We start from the raw sequence: 24,554 nt of genomic DNA on the forward strand, positions 1-24,554 counted from the left end.
CACCACCACAATCTGTAACTTCATGGGCCGGCATATCCCTCACTCTACCACAACATTAATACCAGGCGACCAACCATGGTTCAATGAGGAGTGTAAAAGAGCATGCCAGGAGCAGCACCAGACATACCTAAAAATGAGGTGCCAACCTGGGGAAGCTGTAACACAAGACGACATGCATACTAAACAGCAGAAGTAACATGCTACAGACAGAGCTAAGCAATACTACAATCAACGGATCAGATCAAAACTCTGCAGTCCTTCCACATCCAGTTGTGAATGGTGGTGGACAATTAAACAACTAATGGGAGGAGGAGGCTCCATGAACAACCCCATCCTCAATGATGGCGGAACCCAGCATGCGAGTGCTAAAGACAAGGCTGAAGAATTTGCACTATCTTCAGCCAGAAGTATTGAGCAGATGATCCATCTCGGCCTCCTCCCGAGGTCCCCACCATCACAGAAGCTGGACTTCAGCTAACTTGATTCACTCCATGTGATATCAAGAAACGGCTGAGCGCATTGGATACAACGAAGGCTATGGGCCCTGACAGAATCCTGGCTGTCGTGCTGAAGAATTGTGCTCCAGAACTAGCTGTGCCTCTAGCCAAGCTGTTCCAGTACAACTATAACATGGCATCTACCCGATAATGTGGCAAACTCCACAAAATGCAGGAAAAATTGGATACCGCTCCATCAGTTTATTCTCAATCATCAGCAAAATGATGGAAGGTGTCATAAATAGTGCTATCAAGTGGCACTTATTCACGAATAATCTGCTCACTGCTGTTCAGTTTGTGTTCTGCCAGGACCACTCAGCTCCAGACCTCATTACCAAACATGGACAAAAGAGCTGAATTCCAGAGGCGAGGTGAGAGTGACATCAAGGCAGTATTTGACCAAGTGTGGGATCAGGCAGCCTCATAAAATTTAAGTCAATGGGAATCAGGCGGAAAACTCTCCACTGGTTGGAGTCATACCTAGCACAAAGGAAGATAGTTGTGGCTTTGGAGGCCATTCATCTCAGCCCCAGGACATCGCTGCAGGAGTTTCTCAGGGCAGTGTCCTTGGCCCAACCATCTTCAGCTGTTTCATCAATGACCTTCCCTCCGTCATATGGTCAGAAGTGGGGATGCTCGCTGATGATTGTACAGTGTTCAGTGCCATTCGCAACTCCTCAGATAATGAAGCAGTATGTGCCCGCATGCAGGAATACCTGGATGACATTCAGGCTTGGGTTGATAAGTGGCAAGTAACATTAGCGCCACACAAGTGCCAGGCAGTGACTATATCCAACAAGCGAGAGTCTAACCACCGTCCCTTGACATGCAACGGCATTACCATTGCCAAATCACCCGTCAGCAACATCCTGGGCATCACCATTGACCAGAAATATAACTGGACCAGTCACATAAATAATGTGGCTACAGGAGAAGGTCAAAGGCTGGGTATTCTGCGGCAAGTCTCTCACCTCCTGACTCCCCAAAGCCTTTTCACCAAACTACAAGGCATAAGTCCGGAATGTGATGGAATACTTTCCACTTGCCTGAATGAGTGTAGCTCCAACAACACTCAAGAGGCTCGACACCATCCAGGGCAAAGCAGCCCGCTTGACTGGCACCCCGTCCACCACCTTAAACTTTCACTTCCTCCACCACCGGCGCACCGTGCCTGCAGTGTGTACCATTTACAAGATGCACTACAGCTACTCGCCAAGGCTTCTTTGACAGCACCTCCAAAATCCACGAGCTCTACCACCTAGAAAGACAAGGGCAGCAGGCACATGGGAACACCAGCACCTCCAAGTTCCCCTCCAAGTCACACAATATCCAGACTTGGAAATATATCGCGTTTCTTATTTGCTGCTGGGTCAAAATCCTGGAACTCCCTCCTTAATAGCACTGTGGGAGTACCTTCACCTCACCAATTGCAGCAGTTCAAGAAGGCGGCTCACCACCACCTTCTCATGGGCAATTAGGGATGGCCAATAAATGCTGGCCTTGCCAGTGACACCCACATCCCAGAATGAAAAACAAAACATACAGGCAGCAGTGGAAAAAGATTGATGGTCACCTTGATTGTTACAGTAAAATATTAGGGCTAAAAATCCAGACAGAGGCTTCCTTCAGTCGAACGCCATTGACCCAAAATTTTTTTGCAAAAGTACCTGGTGGTCCCGGAGGCGCCTTCGATTCCGGTCAGAGGCCTTTTTTCAATGTGCAGTATACAGGAAGAGGACTTCCCCGTACGCACGAAAAAGCTGGAGTCACGTTGGCCTGGACCACCAATCACCCTGCAGTATTCTCATTGATAATAATGGGAACTCCGTTTCTCCGAGTTCCCATTATTATCAATGAGAATAAACTCCTAAGGCAAGAAACAGAACATAATAAATAAATAAAACACCTCACATATTTAAAATTAATTGAAATTAAAGTTAATTATATGTTTTAGAGAAAAAAGTATTTTTAGAATGATTTTTTAATGTATTTTAATACGGTTTAAAATAAACTTACCTTAATGGACAGAGTTTTTAACATAAAAATGTGATTTTAAATTGAATTTTTCTATGTTTTAAAACTCTTACTCTGGTAAAAGTAGGCCATGCACCTGCTTTCACCAGGCATAAGAGTTTGAAGGACATTCGTTGGGCAAGAAATAACCCAATCTCACCCATGCAAATGTCCTTCCTGCGCATTGCGCCCAAAAACTAGCTTTTTGTGAGACCTTGCCGGATCCATCCGCACTTCGTACAGACCTGGCCAGGCCAGAATTTCAACCTCAATAAAATCTGACCCTGATCTGACACATCTTTGATTACTGATGATGTCTCATTATAAACATTTCAGCATGCAGTAGCCACTCTTTTTCTAATTATTTTCCAAGTCTACAAATGATTAATGTTGATATGCAAAAGAGGGTACTTTTGTTGACTATGGTAATTTAGAAACACCTATTTAAAAAAAAAAATTCTTCAATTTATGCTGAAAAATAATCAGCCTGTCAAAATACTTTTATCCATCAGGTCACAATAGTAATCCAAGGATGTTTCTATGGGAGACAAACCCTTCAGCACAGCAGGGTCATTTGAGGTTCATTTTTCAACCAGCTAATTAGTAGTCATAACTAATTCAACTGTATGGTTTAGTCATCAATCATTAAGGTTTTTATGACACAATTAAAAATTCAACCATGATGTAGAGTATTTGGATATACTGCTCTGTAATTTTATAAAAAATTCTAATTACACTGTACCAGGAGGCAATACAAGGAATGTTTTTTTTGGGGGGGAGGGGGTGGGGGGCGATTAAAATGCAACTTCCCTTTCCAATGACATTTGTACCCCCAAAGTTAAATTTTATCCCCAATAAAATTTGATTCCAAACAGACTCCTTCAAAACATTGGTCCAGAGTAATGAAGCACCAACATAAAATATACACCATTTCCCCCCCACACACATCAATGACCATATCTTTGGAAAAACTATTCTTTCTCTAACTTCTAATTTTGTAAATATTGAAATGAGAAGAATGGACTTTATCTCTTCTATTTCTTGGTGACATTTTTAAAAGCCTTTACTAAAAGCTTTTATGGAATGCTTTACCATGCTGGGATTAATGGCATGAACTGTTACTTTTTTTCAGCTCTTATGGTTCACTGTCCAAAGCTTGCAGAAATATATACTCGAGTAAATTCAACCTCAGTGCAGGGCAAATTTTTTTGGGGGGTATGAACATGCTTTGTGCTAGCTCCACTAAATATTAAATCAAATCCACTATGTGTCAATAATTTTGTCATTAGAAATGTTTCATGTCTTCATGCACCGAGACAGAAATTGCTCAATTCACTTTTCTACCAGAAAATAATTTGTAAGGTATTGTCATCTTAACCTTTACAGTATTTACATTTACCTAGAATTTCTGTGGGGATCCACCTGTTCTTAAAAGGACATAAGAAATAGGAGCAGGAGTAGATCATTTGGCCCCTCGAGCCTGCTCTACCATTCAATAAGGTCATGGCTGATCGGATCATTAACTCAACTCCACTTCCCTGCCCGCTCCCCATAACCCTTGACTCATTTATCGTTCAAAAATCTGTCTATCTCACCTTAAATATATTCAATGACCCAGCCTCCACAGCTCTCTGGGTAGAGAATTCCAAAGATTCACAACCCTCCTCATTAATCATTAAGGTTTATATGACACAATTAAAAATTCGATCATGATGTAGAGTATTTGGATATACTGCTCTGTAATTTGATTAAAAATTCTAATTACACTGTACCAGGAGGCAATACAAATAATGTTTTTTTTGGGGGGCGGGGGGGGGGGGGTGGTTGGGATGTGGTTAAAATTCCTCCTCATTTCTGTTTTAAATGGGCAACCCTTTATTCTGAAACTATGCCCCCTAGTTCTCAATTCTCTCTGTATTTACCCTATCAAGCACCCTCAGAATCTTATATGTTTCAATAAGATCACCTCTCATTCTTCTAAACTCCAGTGAGTATAGGCCCAATCTGCTCAACCTTCATAAGACAACCCCTTCATAGAAACATAGAAAATAGGTGCAGGAGTAGGCCATTCGGCCCTTCGAGCCTGCACCGCCATTCGATGAGTTCATGGCTGAACATGCAACTTCAGTACCCCATTCCTGCTTTCTCGCCATACCGCTTGATCCCCCTAGTAGTAAGGACTACATCTAACTCCTTTTTGAATATATTTAGTGAATTGGCCTCAACAACTTTCTGTGGTAGAGAATTCCCCAGGTTCACCACTCTCTGGGTGAAGAAGTTTCTCCTCATCTCAGTCCTAAATGGCTTACCCCTTATCCTTAGACTGTGACCCTTGGTTCTGGACTTCCCCAACATTGGGAACATTCTTCCTGCATCTAACCTGTCTAAACCCGTCAGAATTTTAAATGTTTCTATGAGATCCCCTCTCATTCTTCTGAACTCCAGTGAATACAAGCCCAGTTGATCCAGTCTTTCTTGATATGTCAGCCCCGCCATCCTGGGAATCAGTCTGGTGAACCTTCGCTGCACTCTCTCAATAGCAAGAATGTCCTTCCTCAAGTTAGGAGACCAAAACTGTACACAATACTCCAGGTGTGGCCTCACCAAGGCCCTGTACAACTATAGTAACACCTCCCTGCCCCGTACTCAAATCCCGTCGCTATGAAGGCCAACGTGCCATTTGCTTTCTTAACCGCCTGCTGTACCTGCATGCCAACCTTCAATGACTGATGTACCATGACACCCAGGTCTCGTTGCACCTCCCCTTTTCCTAATCTGTCACCATTCAGATAATAGTCTGTCTCTCTGTTTTTACCACCAAAGTGGATAACCTCACATTTATCCACATTATACTTCATCTGCCATGCATTTGCCCACTCACCTAACCTATCCAAATCACTCTGCAGCCTCATAGCATCCTCCTCGCAGCTCACACTGCCACCCAACTTAGTGTCATCCGCAAATTTGGAGATAACTACATTTAATCCCATCTTCTAAATCATTAAATCATCTCAGGAATCAACCTCGTGAACCTTCTCTGAATTGCATCCGATGCAAGTAAATCCCTCCTTAAATAAGGAGACCAAAACTGTACGCAGTAACTCCAGGTGTGGTCTTACCAATGCCCTGTACAATTGTAGCAGGACTTGCCTACTTTTATACTCCAACCTCCTTGCAATAAAGGGCAACATTCCAGTTGCTGTCCTGATTACTTGCTGTACCTACATACTAACTTTTTGTGTTTCATGTACAAGGATCCCCAGATCACTATTTACCACAGCATTTTGTAGTCTCTCTCCATTTAAATAATAATTTGCTTTTTTATTTTTCCTACCAAAGGGATAACCTCACATTTTCCCACATTATACTCCATCTGCCAAATTTTTTGCCACTCATTTAGCCTATCTGTATTCCTTCATAGAATCTTTGCATCCTCCTCACAACTTGCTTTCCTACCTATCTTTGTATCATCAGCAACCTTGGCTACATTACACTCGGCCCTTCATCCAAGTTATTAATATAGATTGTAAATAGTTGAGGCCCCAGCACTGATCCCTGTGGCACCCCACTAGTTACAATTTGTCAACCTGAAAATAACCCATTTATCCCGACTCTTTGTTTTCCATTAGTTAGCCAATCCTCTATCCATGCTAATATATTACCCCCAAACCCGTGAGCTCTTATCTTGTGCAGTAACCTTTTATGTGGCACTTTATCGAATGCTTTCTGGAAATCCAAATGCACGACATCTACTGGTACCCCTTTATCCACTCTGTTCGTTACATCCTCAAAGAACGCCAGCAAATTTGTCAAACATGATTTACCTTTCATAAAACCATGCTGACTGCTTGATTGCATTATGATTTTCTAAATGTCCTGCTACTGCTTCCTTAATAATGGACTCCAGCATTTTCCCAATGACAGATGTTAGGCTAACTGATCCATAGTTTCCTGCTTTCTGTCTCCCTCCTTGCTTGAATAGGGGCATTATATTTGTGCTTTTCCAATCCGCTGGAATTCTCCAGAATCTAGGAAATGTTGGAAAATTACAACCAATGCATCCACTATCTCTGCAGCTACTTCTTTCAAGATCTTAGGATGCAGACCATTTGGTCCAGTGGACTTGTCCATCTTTAGTCTTATTAGTTTATCTAGTACTTTTTCTCTATTGATAGTGATTGTTTTAAGCTCCCCCCTCCCAATAGCCCCTTGATTATCAATTATTGGGATGCTTTTAGTGTCTTCTTCCGTGATGACCGATACAAAATATTTGTTCAAAGTCTCTGCCATTTTCCCGTTTCCCATTATTTATTCCCCAGTCTCATCCTCTAAGGGACCAATGTTTACTTTAGCTACTCTCTTCCTTTTCATATACCTGTAGAAGCTCTTACTGTCTGTTTTTATATTTCTTGCTAGTTACTCACAGAAACTATGTTCTTTCTCTTTATTATTTTTTAAGCCATCCTTTGTTGGTTCCTAAAAATTTCCCAATACTCTGGCTTCCACTATTCTTCACAACATTGTATGCCTTTGTTTTCAATTTGATATCATCCTTTACTTCCTTAGTTAGCCACTGATGATTCATCCTTCTCTGAGTCTTTCTTCCTCACTGGAATCTATCTTTGCTGAGAGTTATGAAATATCTCCTAAATGTTAAACTTCTTAAATATCTCCTGCTGCAACTTTGACAGAAGATTGGCAGAACTGGAGAAATGGTGTAATTGGCTAAAAATATCCATATATGCTGTTTCTACAGGGATTCCATCAATCTCCCAAGAAAGACTTCAAAATTCTCATGCTTGTTTTCAAATCCCTCCATGGCGTCACCCATCCCTATCTCTGTAATCTCCTTCAGCCCCACAACCCCTTGAGATATCGGCACTCCTCTAATTCTGCCCTCTTGAGCATCCCTGATTATAATCGCTCAACCATTGATGGCCGTGCTTTCTGTTGCCTCGGCCTCAAGCTCTAGAATTCCTGCCTAAACCTCTCTGTCTCTCTACCTCTCTTTCCTCCTTTAAGACTTTCCTTAAAACCTACCCCTTTGACCAAACATTTAATCACCTGCCCTAATTTCTCCTTGTGGGGCTCGGTGTCAATTTTTTTGTCTCATAATACTCCTGTGAAACACCTTGGGACGTTTTACTATGTTGGAGGCACTATATAAATACAAGTTGTTGTTGCCGAAAGTTACAATGGGAAATTGGGAGAACCACATGCAAGTTCCCATTCCCACCCCCTCCATGTCGAAGTCCAGACTTTCTGCTTTAAAACTAAAATGTAGTTTGTGGTTTCTCAAGACATGGAGGTAACTTTCAACTTTGTTGGGAGTGTAAAACGGGTGCTATCAAATTTACCACCTGTTATTCACCTCGGCCATTTTCTTTTCTACTGAAGTCAGTGGAAAGGAAATTTGGGCAGGCGTATAACGGGTTGCCGACTTGATACCGCCAGTTTTACGGCTCCAGTGAAGTTGATATTTACCTCCATTGTCCCTGCATTCTTTATATAAACTGTACTTACTTGCAGATATACTCAGCAGATAGGGCTTTCCCACAAGTGTGACACTTAAAACAGCCCAGGTGCCATTGCTTGTCCAGAGCTACCAAGGATTGTCCATTTTTAATTTCCAGGGCACAGCCTCCACACTCTGCAAAAATAGCAGAATTAAATGAGTTCATTCAATTTCTGGTAAAAAATATATCAGAATTCTATAATCTAGTTATAACAGACATATACATATAAAGAACATTTCATGAATGAAAACTAAAGCAATTTACTATAGTAGAACATCACATAGTCATTTTCATGGTGTAGCAGAGCCGGAGCACAGCTTTGCTCTTCCATCCATTAATCATTACTGGCAATGTACTCTCTTGTTTGTTAATAATAGTTAACTACTCAATATCCAAATTAGATGTTTTGATTGCTGGTTTATATTGGTCCCCAAGGGTATGTTAATAATGAATGATAGTTTATTTGCTCTTCACACACGGAGCAATTGATAAGGGAATTTTCTAGGCAAGGTCAATTCTTCCTTGGTTGATGAACTTTTTCCAAATATTCTAGTACTTAAAATGACATCACCTCTAGAAGGTAAATGCTGCCTTTGCTTAATAACTTTTCAATCGCCAGTGACACATTCTCCTCATCTGGAAGTTCAACTTCATCTGATTAACTGAGCTGATTAAAAGGTCTAGAAATTTGGGGGTTTAGCGCCACCTGTTACCACCAGATTCGAGCAGTAAAGTAGTGGCCGCTGTTCTTCCACCCACTCCGGGTCCCTCAGCAGCCGCCATTTCCGGATATCTGCACTCGCTAGAGATATGTAGATTATGCAGATTGTGACGTCAGTGACTTGATACCTGATCTGCGAGCTTTAACTTCGCCGCTGTACCTATGGCATGCCTTAAGTGCGACAAGCTGAGCAAGCGTTGATAAGCAGGAAGTAAGCTGCAGCAGCATGATTTAATGGGATCATCAGCAACAACTTGCATCTGACGTGTTTTTGCAGTTTGACCGGCTCTGTGCAACTATCTGCAACTCCAACAGCTTTATAAACTTCTTTCAAGGTTGGGAGTATTGTTGCAAATGGAGAACGCCTTCATTCTTATTTAATGGTTTCTGCTCATAACACTTGCTCGCAGTCATGGAAGTTCTACTGGCAGTCCCTCTCGTGTTCGAGTATCTTCGGGAAAGGGAGCAGAGGCAGTGAAGAAGATGAGAAGATGTGTGCAGAAGGAAGAGGACGGGGGTCAGAAGGGCTTTCGACAGGTGGCCTTACCACGGGTCTTCTGAGAGAACTTCTCTTATATCCACTTAAACGAGGAGCAGTTTATTAGGAGGCTCCGCATCAGCAAGCAGGTGGTCACAGAACTCTGCCACCTCCTGCACCCAGACATTGCTGCTCGAGACCAGGGCAACCATGGCTCTCCCAGTGGCAGTCAAGATCACCGTGGCCCTCAATTTCATCAACAGCGGATCCTTCTAGTCTGCAGCAGGAAACATAGGTAACATCTGCCAGTTAGCCATCCATCGCTGCATCTGGGATGTCACTGAGGCTCTCTACACCTGGAGAAGGGACTTAGGGAGCAAAATCCGGTAGCGGCCCATTGGAGGCGGTAACTTTTAACGTTTTGAAAATTTAATGCCCGGCGAAATACCTTGCAAATTTGTGGGAAATTGGGCATTTTCAGCCCAGGAGTGAAGGGCGGGTAAATGAGGTTCTAATGGCCTCAGACGGGTGCTGCAGGGGTGCTATTGACAGAGAGTTACCCAATTTCAGCTGACTTGCATTAAGCAATCAGCCTTCAATCCTTGCCTCCAGCTCAATCTAGCTCTTAAAGGAGTGGTAATTTCAACTGCTGCTGCTCATTTTCAGTATTGCTGCACTTGAGTCAGATATCTCAGCAACTGCGACCTTTGTGCAATGCCTGGTGTGAATCTTGCTTCAAGGGAGAGCACCACACGGGAGACATTGGCAGGAGAGAAGGAGGGAGTCTCCACAGGTTTTTAGCGCCATATGGCGAGAGGTGGCCGAGGAGGTGTCAGCCAGCATAGTGGTAGACAGAACCCTCATATAGTGCCGAATGAAATTGAACCACCTCAGTTGGGTGATGAAGGTGAGTAAAAGCTACCACACCTCCTGCATACCAGCCTCTGAACCACTGTCTGCACATTGTGCAAAACAGCACTTCCACACCACTCAACCACCAGGCATCTGCAGCTACTCACATCACATCCTCATCTCATGCCTTGCCTACATTCACAGCTATTCCCACCAGGGTAGGCATATCTTCCACATACATAGTTGGACTCTTACTCACATTATTAAACCGTGTGGTGCTCTCCCTTGAAGCAGGCCAAAATGGCACATAACAGGAGGGAGCAGCAGCGGACTGGAGATGGGGAACCTGAACTCCGCGAGCTAAGAGACCTTAAGGAGCGAGTGCTGCGGCTCATTGGCCCGCAGGTGGTGGGTGCCGTGCCCAGCGGAGACGTCGACCCCACTTGAGGCAACAACGGTATCTTTATTCCCTCTCCTTTTGTCATCCCACATCCTCCTCACATTAGAAAGCTTTCTCACTTTCCAGCTCCTGATACGGTCTGTATTCCTTGCTCCATCCCTGTCCCACTGTGCTCACCTTAATGTGAGTCTTGTGCCATTTATGCTTTCAGATAATCAGCCAGCAGATGTGGAGCCCCCCCCACTCCAACACAGTCAAGAGGAAGAGGAAGAGAAGGAGGAGGAGCCGAGCACTGCAGGCAATGGTGGACTTCCAGAGATCGTGCGGATCCAGACCTCATGACGAGTGTCATAGGTGATGTCGCAGCTTCCATTGCAGCACAGGCGGAAACAACGCAATGTCTTGGTCCTGTGATGCAGAGCATGATTGGTGCTATCGAGTCTCAGACTGCTTTCATGCAACCTCAGCTGGATGCCACGCGTGCTCTGACTGCTGCCATCACTGCTGGGTCCACCACAGTCCACTGGTAATCTCAGTGTCACAGCAGCCCACGAAACTGTGCTCCGGGGGAGTGAAGCAGGAACCTGCTGTCCTCTCTCACACTGAGAGCATTCCTGAGCCCACTGTTACATATGTAATAAAGGTTCAAACTGAGTACTGTTTAACTAAGCAAGGTACAACCTTGGCTCTGCTTTATTTGGGCCCAAAGAGCCTGACTCTCAAAATGGCTGGCCTTTTATACCTGAGCAGCACCATGTGCATGCTGCTTAGTGGCCTCCAACAATGACGCCATCTGGTGGCTACAAACAGAATGTATATCCATGACACCCACTATTCCCACTCCGCCATTGCACTTGTCGAAGCCTGTCACCCAGCCAGCCCGGACTGCCATCACCCAGCTTGAGGAGGTGCAGTCTACAACCGAGCCTTCCAGGCCCAGAGCTGATCGAGGGCGTCCTGCAAGGGCATCTGGCCCTGACACATAGCAGCCTTTCACCAGCCGTGCTGCAGCCACATTGGACACATTGTGGAGGAGCACGAGAATAGCTAAAGCAAAGAGGGGATATAAGAAAATGCACTTGGGTGATTCTTAAATATATTATCATACAGCTTATTGTTGTTATGTCAATTTTGATTGGAATGTTTCATCTTTGCTGTTGTCTCTCATTTCAGCTTTGGGGCTTTGGTATGGAAGGGCAAATTGATGTGGTGATGGGGAAGTCCAGAGGAACCGGGTAGTGGGATGGAATTCATTGAAACTGACGTCTGACGAGACGGTTGTGGGCCGCCCTTGCAGAATCACGATTGACTGGCTGCCTCCTCCGTCGCTGTTGTTGCTGTTCCTGCTCCTCCTCCTTGTCCTCCCCCTCCTGATCCTCAGGTGGTGCAGCTATGCCTTTTGGCAATGGCTGTGCCCTCATGATGGCCAGATTGTGCAGCATGCAGCAACGAATAGAGACAACCGCTCAGGCGAGTACTGGAGGATTCCTCCCAAGCGGAGCCATTGATTGAGCACTCCAATGGTCAGCTCAATGATATTCCTAGTGGCAGCATTGTTGTCATTGTATGAGAGCTGGGCAGGGTGCTGGTGTTGCGGAGGGGAGTCATGAGCCAGGTGAAAAGTGGATAGCTCTTGTCTCCAAGCAGTCAGCCGCAAGCTTAATGTGGTGGCTGGAAGAGATCTGGTGCAAGATGAAGGCATCGTGGCTGCTGCCAGGATAGCGGGCATTGACGGTGAGGATTCTGTGTGTGTGGTCGCACACTAACTACACAGTGAGTGGTAACCATTGCGGTTATGGAATACCTTTGGATTGTGGTGCCCGCAAAGCGACGTGGGTGCAGTCAATGTCACCCTGCGCCATGGGAAAGCCCACTAATTTGATGAAGCCATATGCACACTCGTGCTGTTTCTCTCTGGTCATCGGGAAGGAGATGAAGCCCCTCCTCCTTCTGAACAGAGCATCTGTCACCTCACGGATGGCAAACTGGGAGATGTTGGAGATGTCTCCTGTTGCACCCTGGAAGGATCCATTGGCATAGAAATTGAGCGCGGTGGTGACCTTGACTGCGACTGAGAAGGCTGTCCTCACCCTGGTCTGAGGCTCGAGGTCTGGTTGCAGCAGATAGCAGAGCTCTGTGATCACGTCCTTGCTGTGAAACACAGCCTTCGAATATGCTTCTCCTCAGTGAAATTGATATAGGAGAACTGCTGCCGGAATACTGGGAAGGTAAAGTCTCCCATTGCCAGCACTGTTGGGCCTTCTCCCTCCGGTCACATTTTACTGCCTTCCTCCCTGCCTTTCTCCCTATCCTGCTCCCTGTCTTTCTCTCTGCCGAAGTAGCCTCCGATGGTGATGTTGCAGCAGGAGGTCGAGTGCCAACACAGCCCCCATGAAACACTATAATTCTTGTCATTTCAAATATGCCCTCAATGAAACAAGGGAATAGTTAGGAGGCAGAACAGTCCTTGAAGTTAAAATCGCTAAAATCTCTCCACCAGCCATGCTGCCTATGTGTTAGCAAGCTGCACAGAGTGTGGCCGACAAAAATTGTTAGTTAGGATGGCGCATTTAAATAGCGCTCTTCCAGCCGCCTCCCGACTGCAACTCGACAGCTGAAGCTGTCGTTGTCAGCGCCAGGTGGTAAGTGAGAGTGCGAATTCGAATTTCTCTTCCGGGGCGGTAATGGGGCATTGCGCACGGCGATGCCATGTGCAGCTGAGTGGGGCGCTACCGGCAGGAGTGAGATGCTACCCTTAGTGCCTCCCGCACTAATGGAAGGCACACAGGAGTCCAATTTCGGCCCCTACATTTTCTTCCCTCTGAGCAGAGAGAAGCTGGACGAGTGTGCATGTGGCTTTGCCAGGATAGCGGACTCACCCATGGTGCAGGATTCCATCGACCACGCCCACGTGGCCTTGCGGGCGCTGTATAACATCCTGAGATCTTGTGTAACCGCAAAGGCTACCGCTCACTTAATGAGCAGTTGGTGTACACCACGCTCAGCGATTCCTGATGGTAAATGCTCGCTATCCTGGCAACAGCCATGATGCCATCATCCTGCATAAGTCTGGTGTGCCAGCAATCTTCCAGCTACCACATAAAACTTGAGGGTGGCTGCACGGACACCAGGGCTATCCACTCTACACCTGGCTGATGATTCCCCTCTGCAACCCGACCACTCATGCATTGCACTCATATAATGAATCCACGAGGAACATCATCGAGCAAAGCATGAAGCAACTATTCCACTGCCTTGACCACTTGGAATGAGTCCTCCAGTACTCGGCAGAGCAGGTGTCCAATTTCATGGTGGTCTGCTGCATGCTTCACAATGTGACCATCATGAAGGTGCAGCCCTTGCCACCAGGGATTGTGGGACCACCTCAGGAAAAGGATGACGGAGAGGAGGAGGGGGAGGAAGTTGAAGAAGAGGACGAGGAGTAAAGGAGGAGGCAGGCAACCCAACTCCCTTTCAAATGGGCTGTCTATGAACGCCTCATCAGAATCCGATTCCAATGAATTAAACCCCAGATCCCCGTTGCTCTCCAAAGTCCCATCATACAATTCCTCTGTCACGGAATATCAGTGTCCTCTTGGGCACAAACATGGAAACATAGAAACATAGAAAATAGCTGAAATGAGAGCCATCGCAAAAGATTCCAAACAAAATTAATAAATTCATCCAAAATTAATTGTCACATACGATATGAACTAATTGCCCTTGTGCAATCCCTTAGTGCCTGTTGTTCGGGTGTCCTTTCCTGATCTAGTCATCATCATCATCATAGGCAGTCCCGCGGAATTGAGGAAGACTTGCTTCCACTTTTAACATGAGTTCTTAGGTGGCTGTACAGTCTAATACGAGAACCACAGTCCCTGTCACAGGTGGGACAGATAGTCGTTGAGGGAAGGGGTGGGTGGGGCTGGTTTGCCTCACATTCTTTCTGCTGCCTGCGCTTGATTTCTGCATGCTCTCGGCGATGAGACTCGAGGGGCTCAGTCCCCTCCCGGATGCACTTCCTCCACTTAGGGCGGTCCTTGGCCAAGGACTCCTAGGTATCAGTGGGGATGTTGCACTTTAGCAGGGAGGCTTTGAGGGTGTCCTTGTAACGTTTCCACTGCCCACCTTTGGTTCATTTGCTGTGAAGAAGTTCCAAGTAGAGCGCTTGCTTTGGGAGTCTCGTGTCTGGCATGCGAACTATATGGCCTGCCCAGCGGAGCTGATCAAGTGTGGTCAGTGCTTCAATGCTGGGGATGTTGGCCTGGTCGAGGACGCTAACGTTGTTGTGTCTGTCCTCCCAGGAGATTTGTAGGATCTTGCGGAGATATCGTTGGTGGTATTTCTCCAGCGACTTGAGGTGTCTACTGTACATGGTTCATGTTTCTGAGCCATACAGGAGGACGGGTATTACTACAGCCCTGTAGACCATGAGCTTGGTAGCAGTTTTGAGGGACTGGTCTTCAAACACTCTTTTCCTCAGGCGGCCGAAGGTTGCACTGGCGCACTGGAGGCGATGTTGAATCTCGTCGTCAATGCTTGCTCTTGTTGATAGGAGGCTCCCGAGATAAGGGAAGTGATCCATGTTGTCCAGGGCCGCGCCGTGGATCTTGATGACTGGGGAGCAATGTTGTACGGCGAGGAAAGGCTGGTGAAGGACCTTTGTCTCACTGATGTTTAGTTGTACTGATCTAGTACTCCTATGAAGTGCTCCCCCAGTGGCTGCAGCATGGCTGGTGGAAGGCTGCTGAGTTTCCATGGAGAAGACTTCAGATGGTCTTGCAAGATGACCTCGACCAGCTGTGGACCGAGAAGGGCCGGCTGTAGACTGCACCACCTCGGCATGGGTGGCAGTAGTCTGGGCTGACTGGCTTACAGGCAATTGTGGAGTGACAGTAGTGGGAACAGGAATGCTGCCATCCTGAGAGAGGACAGCTGGGTCCTGCTCCACTGACCAACTGTCATTCCTCCAGTGCAGTGCCTCTGTATTCCTAGCAATCTGTTGGAGGACAGATTGCTGGACTGCTGCAACACCCTGCAAGCCCTGGTCAACACTGGTAAACCCAGCCACGATGGCAGCAGTCTGAGCTTGGGTGGCAGCAAGCTGAGACTTCATGAGAGCAATCTGCACTTCCGCTGCAGCACTAACACGTTGGGTCGCTTCCGCCTGTGTTGCAATGACGGCCGCGCCATCACCTGTCACACACAGCATCCTGTCTGGGTCGACACAGTCCCTGCGTGAGTGTAACATCATTTCCAGCCTGCAAGTCCTGGGATCCAAGAACTGCACAAAACCCCATGCAATGTTCAAGGTAGACTCCTCCACGCTCCTTGACATTGCCAAGATACTCTCTGGCATGCTTGCCATTGCATCTAGCAATTTGGTGTGCATGCCCATCACCCTTCTTCTGACGGCTACCCCATCATGGTCCTCATGATTCCTGATACTCGCTCTCTGGGGAGCTCGCCCCCAAGCTACCCTTTCCCCCTGGTCTAGCTGTAGCCCAACCTGTGCCCGGTGCCTCACCCTGTGCAAATCCAACTTCTACACTAAACTCTAAAGTATGTGCAGTGCCAGTTGTTGAGCTACTGACTGCAAATGACAGATGCAGTGACGCTGTATCTTTTTCTCACCCCTCACCCGCCTGTATCAGCTCGGGGACAGGCTGCTCGGGTGCTTGTTCTCGATTAGCTGAAAGCAGAAAGGCACAAGAGTTGGGTTAATGGTGAGGGAGCATGGGGGAGGCAAGATATGCATAGATACAGCATCAGCAGCTTGAAAGTGAGAAGAGATTGTGGGATGAGGAGTAAGCGGGATGTGGGAAGAAGGATTAAAGGGCTTCAACTTTGGCGATTGCCATGACCTCCATGATCTGCCGCCCAATGATATCCAGCACTGTCTTCTCCAGGTTGGTGAGGTCCTGGATGGCAGCTTGCCCCCAGCTGTCTGGTGCTGCTCCCTCCTGTTATGCGTGACCTTGGCCTGCAAGGGAAAGGGAAGTGTGTGAGTGAGCGTGGTGCAATGGATTTGGCTGATGTGCCTGCCATAGTTGAATCGTTGCCAGTGTATGCAAGGTGAGAGATATGGGCGTGAGTGTTGCAGCAGAGGTAAGGTTGTGAGGGTGAAGTGAAGCTATGATTGTGAGGTCTGAGTGGTGATAGGTGGAGATTGTTGGTAGGTGAGTATGGAGGTGTAGTGTATTGAGCAGTGTGTGAGGCTTGTGCACAGATGGTGATATATGGCATTTGCTGAAGCCATCACTCACCTTGTCTTCACTCACCTTGACTAGCCGTGTGAAGTCATTAAACTTCTTTCGGCACTGGATGGCCGACCTGGGGACCACAGTGCTGGCCGTCATGTAGGCGGCTATCTGCTGCCAGAGCCTTCGAGATGTATATGGCGAAGGCTTCCTGCCAGTCAGCAGAAAGAGGACAGCCCGCCTCCTCTCCACGGCCATGCCCAGTGACTCAAGAGCTGTGTCTGAGAATCTTCGTGTTCTCCCCCTGTCCTGAGGCTTAACCATATGCTTCCACGGCCGTCTTCTTCCATGAAGTTGTAAATGGATTGATAATGAGGTGCTGAGGCATCAATGCACCTCCTCTTTAGTACTGAATAAAGCCTGTGCCAAACATGACTGACAATTAGACTGGACCCAATATTGGCCCACCTATTGAGCGGTAAGCCAATGAGCAGTGCTTTTAGCGTTGATATCATGACTACAGTCATGTTAATGAGGATTGAGCACAAATTTTGTATGCTAACTACACCATTTGTATCTGGCACAGCTTAACATTGTTGGACCATAATACTGCCTGTTTTGTGGCCATACCCAATTTCTAGACTCTCGGATCTCCCCCCAAGTTTTAGAGGCTGAATCATACAAATCGCTCCAAGCGATTCTATTTGAGTGGAGACTTTTCACATTATCTTCAAATGTGCCTTTACCTAGCTTCAGAATCATATGATGAATCATATCTCCCTGATTACTCTTTTTACAATCTGATAGACCACTTGAATTTCATAATATTTTCTTCCGTGAACCATAGGAAAACCCATTCTGGAGCCATGGCAGAGCCTTCCCGAGGAGGAATTACAGCCTTTAAGGTAACTATTTACAGTTGCCTATGGAAAGGTCACCTTAAGATCCTACATCAGACAAATTTCACCCTAGCTACATGCCATAGAAATGCATCGGAGAGTGTAGTGTATGTATATAAGGTCTGCCCACCACCAGGGGACACTACCGTCGGGGGTCCTAGGGTCATAGGTACACTCGTGTTGGGCCCGGTATATAACCTGAACTTCACCTTTATATCTTCACTTCTGGAAGCCATTAAAGACTGACCAGGTTGCCCTAGTCACTGGCTCACATTACGAAGTTCATTGTTTATTTCATACATGAAACTGGCGACAAGGCAAATACGGACCCACGCAAAAGTATGGCGAGCAGAGCATGATCGAGTACTGTTGGAATTCTTGAGAGATTAAATGAGGGAGAGGACTGGGGAGATTTCACGGATCGTCTTGACCTGTATTTCGTGGCAAACGACGTAAACAAAGACAAGGATGCAGAGAAGTGCAGGACAGTTCTTCTCACCATCTGTAGCCCCACGATCTATGCACTCATCAAGAATCTGCTCTCACCCACTCTTCCTACAGAAAAGGATTACAAAGAATTGTGTGCTCTAGTTCGGGAACACCTTAAACCCACGGAAGGAATCCTCGTATCCAGATATCGCTTCTATACGCACATTCATCCAGAAGGCCAGAACGTAGCAGTATTTGTTGCTGACCTGAAATGTCTTGCAGGGCCTTGCAAATTTGGGCCTGTGTTGGAATACATGCTGCGTGACTTTTTCGTGATTGGGGTCAACCACGAAGCGATCTTAAGTAAGCTGCTGGCTGCGGAGACGCCGGACCTCAGCAAAGTCTTCACCATCGCCCAGGCTTGCATGTCCACGCAGAAAAGCATGAAGCAGGTATCGCGACAAAACAGGAACTCCACGGCAAGTACTGTGTACAAAATTGTATCGACGGCCGGCAGAGCTGCACATGGCAGGGCCTACTCCACTGCGTCTGCAAGACCAGGAGCCGCTCAAAGCCCGCCATTGGGTGCAAATCCGAGCTCAATGTGTTTGCCCCCACAACGCCATCACTGATCCCATCAGTGGCGCTTCAGACGGTATGTATGCAGAGGGTGTGCGAAGATGGGGTATCTTCAGCGGACGTGTCCACAGCAGAGCAAGCGAGTTGCAACACACCATGTGGATGATGATCAATTCAGCGTGGATCTGGCGATGCAGCCCGAGGCATTTGCGAGCTCCAAGGAGGAAGTGTAAAGCTTACGTGTGTTCCTAACAAAGAGCCAACCGATAATGGTGGAGGTTAAGTTACTAACAAAGAGCCAACCGATAATGATGGAGGTAAAATTAAACAGCGTGCCAGTATCCATGGAATTAGACACGGGTGTGAGTCAATCGATAATGAGCCAGAGGACTTTCAAAAAGCTGTGGGAGACCAAGGCAGAGAGACCCAAACTGAGTCTGATAAATGCGAAGTTGTGTACCTACACCAACGAGCTCAGACCAGTGATCAGTAGTGCAGCAGTAAGAGTGTCGTATGAGGGAGCGGTTCATGATCTACCATTATGGATTATCCCGGGCAATGGCCCATTGTTATTCGGCAGGAGTTGGCTTGAGAAAATAAAATGGAAATAGTACGATATCAAAGCTTTGTCATCGGCGGATAATGATTTGTGTGCTCAAGTGCTGAGCAAATTTCCCTCGCTGTTTGAACCGGGAATTGGCAGCTTCAAGGGAGCCAAGGTGCAGATTCACCTAGGCCCAGATGCAAGGTCCATCCATCACAAAGCCAGGGTGGTCCCGCACATAATGAGAGAAAAGGTCAAGCTTGAATTGGACAGGCTACAACGTGAGGGGGTCATCTCACCAGTCGAATTTAATGAATGGACCAGCCCCATTGTTCCGGTGTTAAAGAGCGACGGCGCAGTCAGGATTTGTGGAGACTACAAGGTCACGATCAACCAAGTTTCGAAACAAGATCAGTACCCGTTACTGAAAGCTGATGACCTGTTTGCAATGCTAGCCGGGGGTAAATAGTTCACTAAATTGGATCTAACGTCGGCCGACATGACACAGGAACTGGTTGAAGCATCAAAGAAACTTAGGTGCATCAGCATGCACAAAGGACTGTTTATTTACAACAGGTGCCCTTTTGGTATTCGTTCGGCAGCAGCCATATTTCAGAGAAACATGGAGAACCTTTTGAAATCCGTCCCCAGGATCGTGGTATTCCAAGACGACATCCTAGTCACAGGTCGTGACACTGCCGAGCACCTGCACAATCTGGAATAGGTTCAGCACCGTTTGGACACAGTGGGACTCAGGCTGAAATGTTCGAAGTACGTTTTCATGGCTCCAGAGGTCAAATTTCTTGGATGAAAGATTGCTGCAGACGGAATCAGGCCTACAGATGCGAAAACAGAGACCATCAAAAATGCGCCCGGGCCCCAGAATGTGACGGAGCTGCATTCGTTTCTGGGTCTTCTCAACTACTTCGGTAACTTCTTACCCAAATTGAGCACAGTATTAGAGCCTTTGCACAAACTGCTCAGGAAAGGAGACGACTGGGAGTGGGGTGAACTTCAAGGCAGAGCCTTTGAGAAGGCTAGAAATCTGTTGTGTTCCCACAAACTACTGGTACTGTATGACTCATGCAAGCGTCTAGTTTTGGCCTGTGATGCGTCGTCCTATGGGGTCGACTGCGTACTCCAGCAAGCCAATGAGTCAGGCAAACTACAACCAGTTGCATATGCGTCTCGAAGGCTGTCAAAGGCGGAAAGAGCGTACAGCATGGTAGAGAAAGAGGCTTTAGCATGTGTTTATGGGGTAAAAAAATGCACCAGTACCTGTTTGGACTTCGCTTCGAGCTGGAAACCGAGCACAAGCCATTTATATCATTGTTCTCAGAACATAAAGGTATCAATACCAACGCGTCATCCCGCATCCAGAGGTGGGCACTGATATTAACTGCCTATGATTATCTCATTCGTCATAGACCAGGCACCGACAACTGCGCTGATGCATTGAGCCGATTACTGCTCCCAAACCAGAGGTGGAAACGCCAATGCCCGCAGAGTTACTCATGGTCATGGATGCCTTTGAGAGTGAAGGGTCGCCTGTCACTGCTCAACAAGTTAAGACCTGGACCAACCAGTATCCGACCCTATCGGTTGTAAAACGTTGTGTTCTTAACGGGGACTGGTTGACCATCCCCAAGGAAATGGGTGATGAAACCAAACCGTACAGCCATCGTAAAGATGAACTTTCCATCTAGGGTCCAACTGTTTACTGTGGGGTAATCGTGTTGTAATGCCCAAGAAAGGCAGGGCGAGAGTTGTATGGAAGTTACATAGTACGCATCCCGGTATTGTCATGATGAAGACCATTGCCACGTCCCATGTTTGGTGGCCTGGCATTGACTCGGACTTAGATTCATGCGTGCATCAGTGCAGCACTTGCATGCAGTTAAGCAATGCCCCAAAGGAAGCTCCGCTCAATCTGTGGTCATGGCCATCCAAACCGTGGTCTAGAATCCACATCGACTTTGCGGGTCCCTTCCTCGGTAAAATGTTTTTTGTGGTGGTGGATGCATACTTCAAATGGATAGAATGTGTGATCATGTCATCCAGCACTTCCACTGCCACCATTGAGAACCTGAGAGCCATGTTTGCTACACATGGACTGCCAGACGTCGTTGTCAGCGACAACGGACCGTGTTTCATGAGCCTGGAGTTTCAAGTGTTCATGAAACGTAACGGCATAAAACACGTGAGGTCAGCCCCGTTCAAACCCGCATCCAATGGTCAAGCGGAGCGAGCAGTTCAAATCATCAAGCAGAGCCTGAAACGCGTAACTCACGGTTCCTTGCAGACACGTCTGTCACGCATATTGCTCAGTTACAGGACAAGGCCACACATGCTCACCGGGGTCCCGTCTGCGGAACTTTTGATGAAGCGAGGCCTCAAAACCAGGCTCTCTCTAGTCCATCCTGACCTTAACGATCATGTCGAAACCCGACGTCAACGCCAGCAGTGGTATCACGACCGCACCGCAGTGTCACGCGACATATCTGTAAATGTGTATGTACTTAACCATGGTCAAGGGCCCAAGTGGCTCCCGGGCAATGTTACGGATAAGGAGGGTAACCGGGTGTATATGGTTAAGCTCAAGAATGGACAGATGTGCAGGAAACACATTGATCAAATCAAGCAATGACACACTGACGAACTGGAACAGTTTGAATAAGACATCGCGAGCTCAGACGACCAACCAACTCACGTCCAGCCATCAGAAGAACCCACTGTGATCAACGGGCAGCCCCAAGTCGTGAGAGACACGGAAAGCACTGGGATTGTACTGAGACGGTAAACCAGAGAGCGAAGGGCTCCGGACCGTCTGAACTTGTAATATGGACTTGTGCCAAGAACTGGGGGAGGAATAATGTAATGTATGCACATAAGGTCTGCCCACCACCAGGGGGCACTACCGTCGGAGGTCCTAGGGTCATAGGTACACTCGTGCTGGACCCGGTATATAACCTGAACTTCACCTTTGTATCTTCACTTCTGGAAGCCATTAAAGACTGATCAGGTTACACCTAGTCACTGGCTCACAGTACAGAGTTCATTGTATCATTTCATACACCACAGAGAGGATGCCTGAAAGTGGATTTCCCATCTTTTTGTCATGTCCAGATGTTCAGAGATATAAAGATTAAACCCTGAAATAGAATAAATAAATGATGGACTTTGATGTTCTGCTAAGTTTGGGGGTGGGGTGGATTGAACCCAATGTTGAATATAAATATTCCACATAGATTGTAGGACATCTCTATGAAATAGACTGGATACCCCCTGACTTTGGAGAACTTCAAGAGCAATAACATAAATTTATACAGTGATTTTAATGCAAGAAAACATCCCAAACCAAAAAAAGGTCAATGTCCTTAGCAGTGCATTTCGAAAGCAGTGACAGGATCAGTCCAAATCAGCATGGATTTATGAAGGGGAAATCATGCTTGATCAATCTTCTAGAATTTTTTGAGGATGTAACTAGTAGAGTGGACAAGGGAAAACCAGTGGATGTGGTGTATTTGGACTTTCAAAAGGCTTTTGACAAGGTCCCACACAAGAGATTGGTGTGCAAAATTAAAGCACATGGTATTGGGAGTAATGTATTGACGTGGATAGAGAACTGGTTGGCAGACAGGAAGCAGAGAGTCGGGATGGCAGGCAGTGACTAGTGGGGTGCTGCAGGGCTCAGTGCAAGGACCCCAGCTATTTACAGTATACATCAATGATTTAGATGAAGGAATTGAGTGTAATATCTCCAAGTTTGCAGATAACACTAAGCTGGGTGGCGGTGTGAGCTATGAGGAGGATGCTAAGAGGCTGCAGGGTGACTTGGACAGATTAGGTGAGTGGGCAAATGCATGGCAGATGCAGTATAATGTGGATAAATGTGAGGTTATCCACTTTGGTGGCAAAAACACGAAGGCAGATTATCTGAATGGTGGCAGATTAGGAAAAGGGGAGGTGCAACGAGACCTGGTGTCATGGTACATCAGTCATTGAAAGTTGGCATGCAGGTACAGCAGGCGGTGAAGATGGCAAGTGGCATGTTAGCCTTCGTAGCTAGGGGATTTGAGTATATGAGCAGGGAGGTCTTACTGCAGTTGTACAGGGTCTTGGTGAGGCCTCACCTGGAATATTGTGTTCAGTTTTGGTCTCCTAATCTGAGGAAGGGCGTTCTTGCTATTGAGGGAGTGCAGCGAAGGTTCACCAGACTGATTCCCAGGATGGCAGGACTGACATATGAGAAGAGACTAGATTGACTGGGCCTGTATTCACTGGAGTATAGAAGGATGAGAGGGGATTTCATAGAAACATATAAAATTCTGACAGGACTGGGCAGGTTAGATGCAGATAGAATGTTCCTGATGCTGGGGAAGTCCAGAATCAGGGCACATAGGATAAGGGGTAAGCCATTTAGGACCGAGATAAGGAGAAACTTCTTCGCTCAGAGAGTTGTTAACCTGTGGAATTCTCTACCGCAGAGAGTTATTGATGCCAGTTCGTTGGATATATTCAAGAGGGAGTTCGATATGGCCCTTGCGGCTAAAGGGATAAAGGGGTATGGAGAGAAAGCAGGAAAGGGGTACTGAGGTGACTGATAAGCCATGATCTTATTGAATGGTGGTGCAGGCTCGAAGGGCCGAATGGCCTACTCCTGCACCTATTTTCTATGTTTCTAAGGCAGTTAATGGGAATAAATGCCAAGCAAGCGAGAGGGATAAATTAGGAAATTGTGGAAAGCTTGGCTATAGAGATGTGTTGTGAAAGGATTTTTAAAGGTTGAAAGAAGATAGAGACGAGAAGAAGACGAGAGAGAGTGAAGATCAATGTGTAGCTGCCAAGATGCACCTGTCTGCGACCTCTGGCACTGATTCTGCCAAAGTTCACAGGGCCAAGGGATGCCCCTTAATTAATATGCCAATGTCAAGAAGCCATTCCACCAGGGGCACATGTAGGGCAGCCGCCTTCTCCCCAGATCAGATAATTTGGGTGTGCAGACCACATCCCTCTGGTTCACTACACCATCATTCTGCAGCCTGGCACACCTGGCCACCGTGTCAGCTGAGACTCAGTGGGTAACATCCTTGCCTCTGAGTCAGAAGTTCAAGTCCTACTACAGGGACTTGAGCACAAAAAAAATCTAAGCTGACACTTCAGTGCAGTCGTGAGAGAGCGCTGCACTATTGGAGGTACTGATTTTCAGATGAGACGTTAAACCGAGGCTCCATCTACCCTCTCAGGTGGACATAAAAGATCCGATGGCACTATTTTGAAGAAGAGTGGGGGAGTTATCCCTAGTGTCCTGGCCAATATTTATCCCTCAATCCACATTACTAAAACAGACCATTTGGTCAATATCACAATACTGTTTGTGGGAGCTTGCTGTGCGCAAATTGGCTGCCGCATTTCCTACACCAATG

The 24,554-nt window shown here is 46.7% G+C and overlaps 1 protein-coding gene across 13 annotated transcripts in view; it reads right to left on the reverse strand.

Annotated features, from left to right (window-relative positions):
- The window catches only part of ablim2 (actin binding LIM protein family, member 2), a 743,081-nt gene that overhangs the window by 372,497 nt on the left and 346,030 nt on the right, over positions 1–24,554 (reverse strand). For all 13 annotated transcript variants that reach the window (XM_070871382.1, XM_070871385.1, XM_070871380.1 and 10 more), the window contains one exon: positions 8,034–8,160. In XM_070871382.1, coding sequence (XP_070727483.1) covers positions 8,034–8,160 — 127 coding nt within the window. The remainder of the gene's footprint in view (positions 1–8,033; positions 8,161–24,554) is intronic.

The sequence above is a fragment of the Pristiophorus japonicus genome, chromosome 2 (genome assembly GCF_044704955.1).
Source record: "Pristiophorus japonicus isolate sPriJap1 chromosome 2, sPriJap1.hap1, whole genome shotgun sequence".
Taxonomy (NCBI): Eukaryota; Metazoa; Chordata; class Chondrichthyes; family Pristiophoridae; genus Pristiophorus; species Pristiophorus japonicus.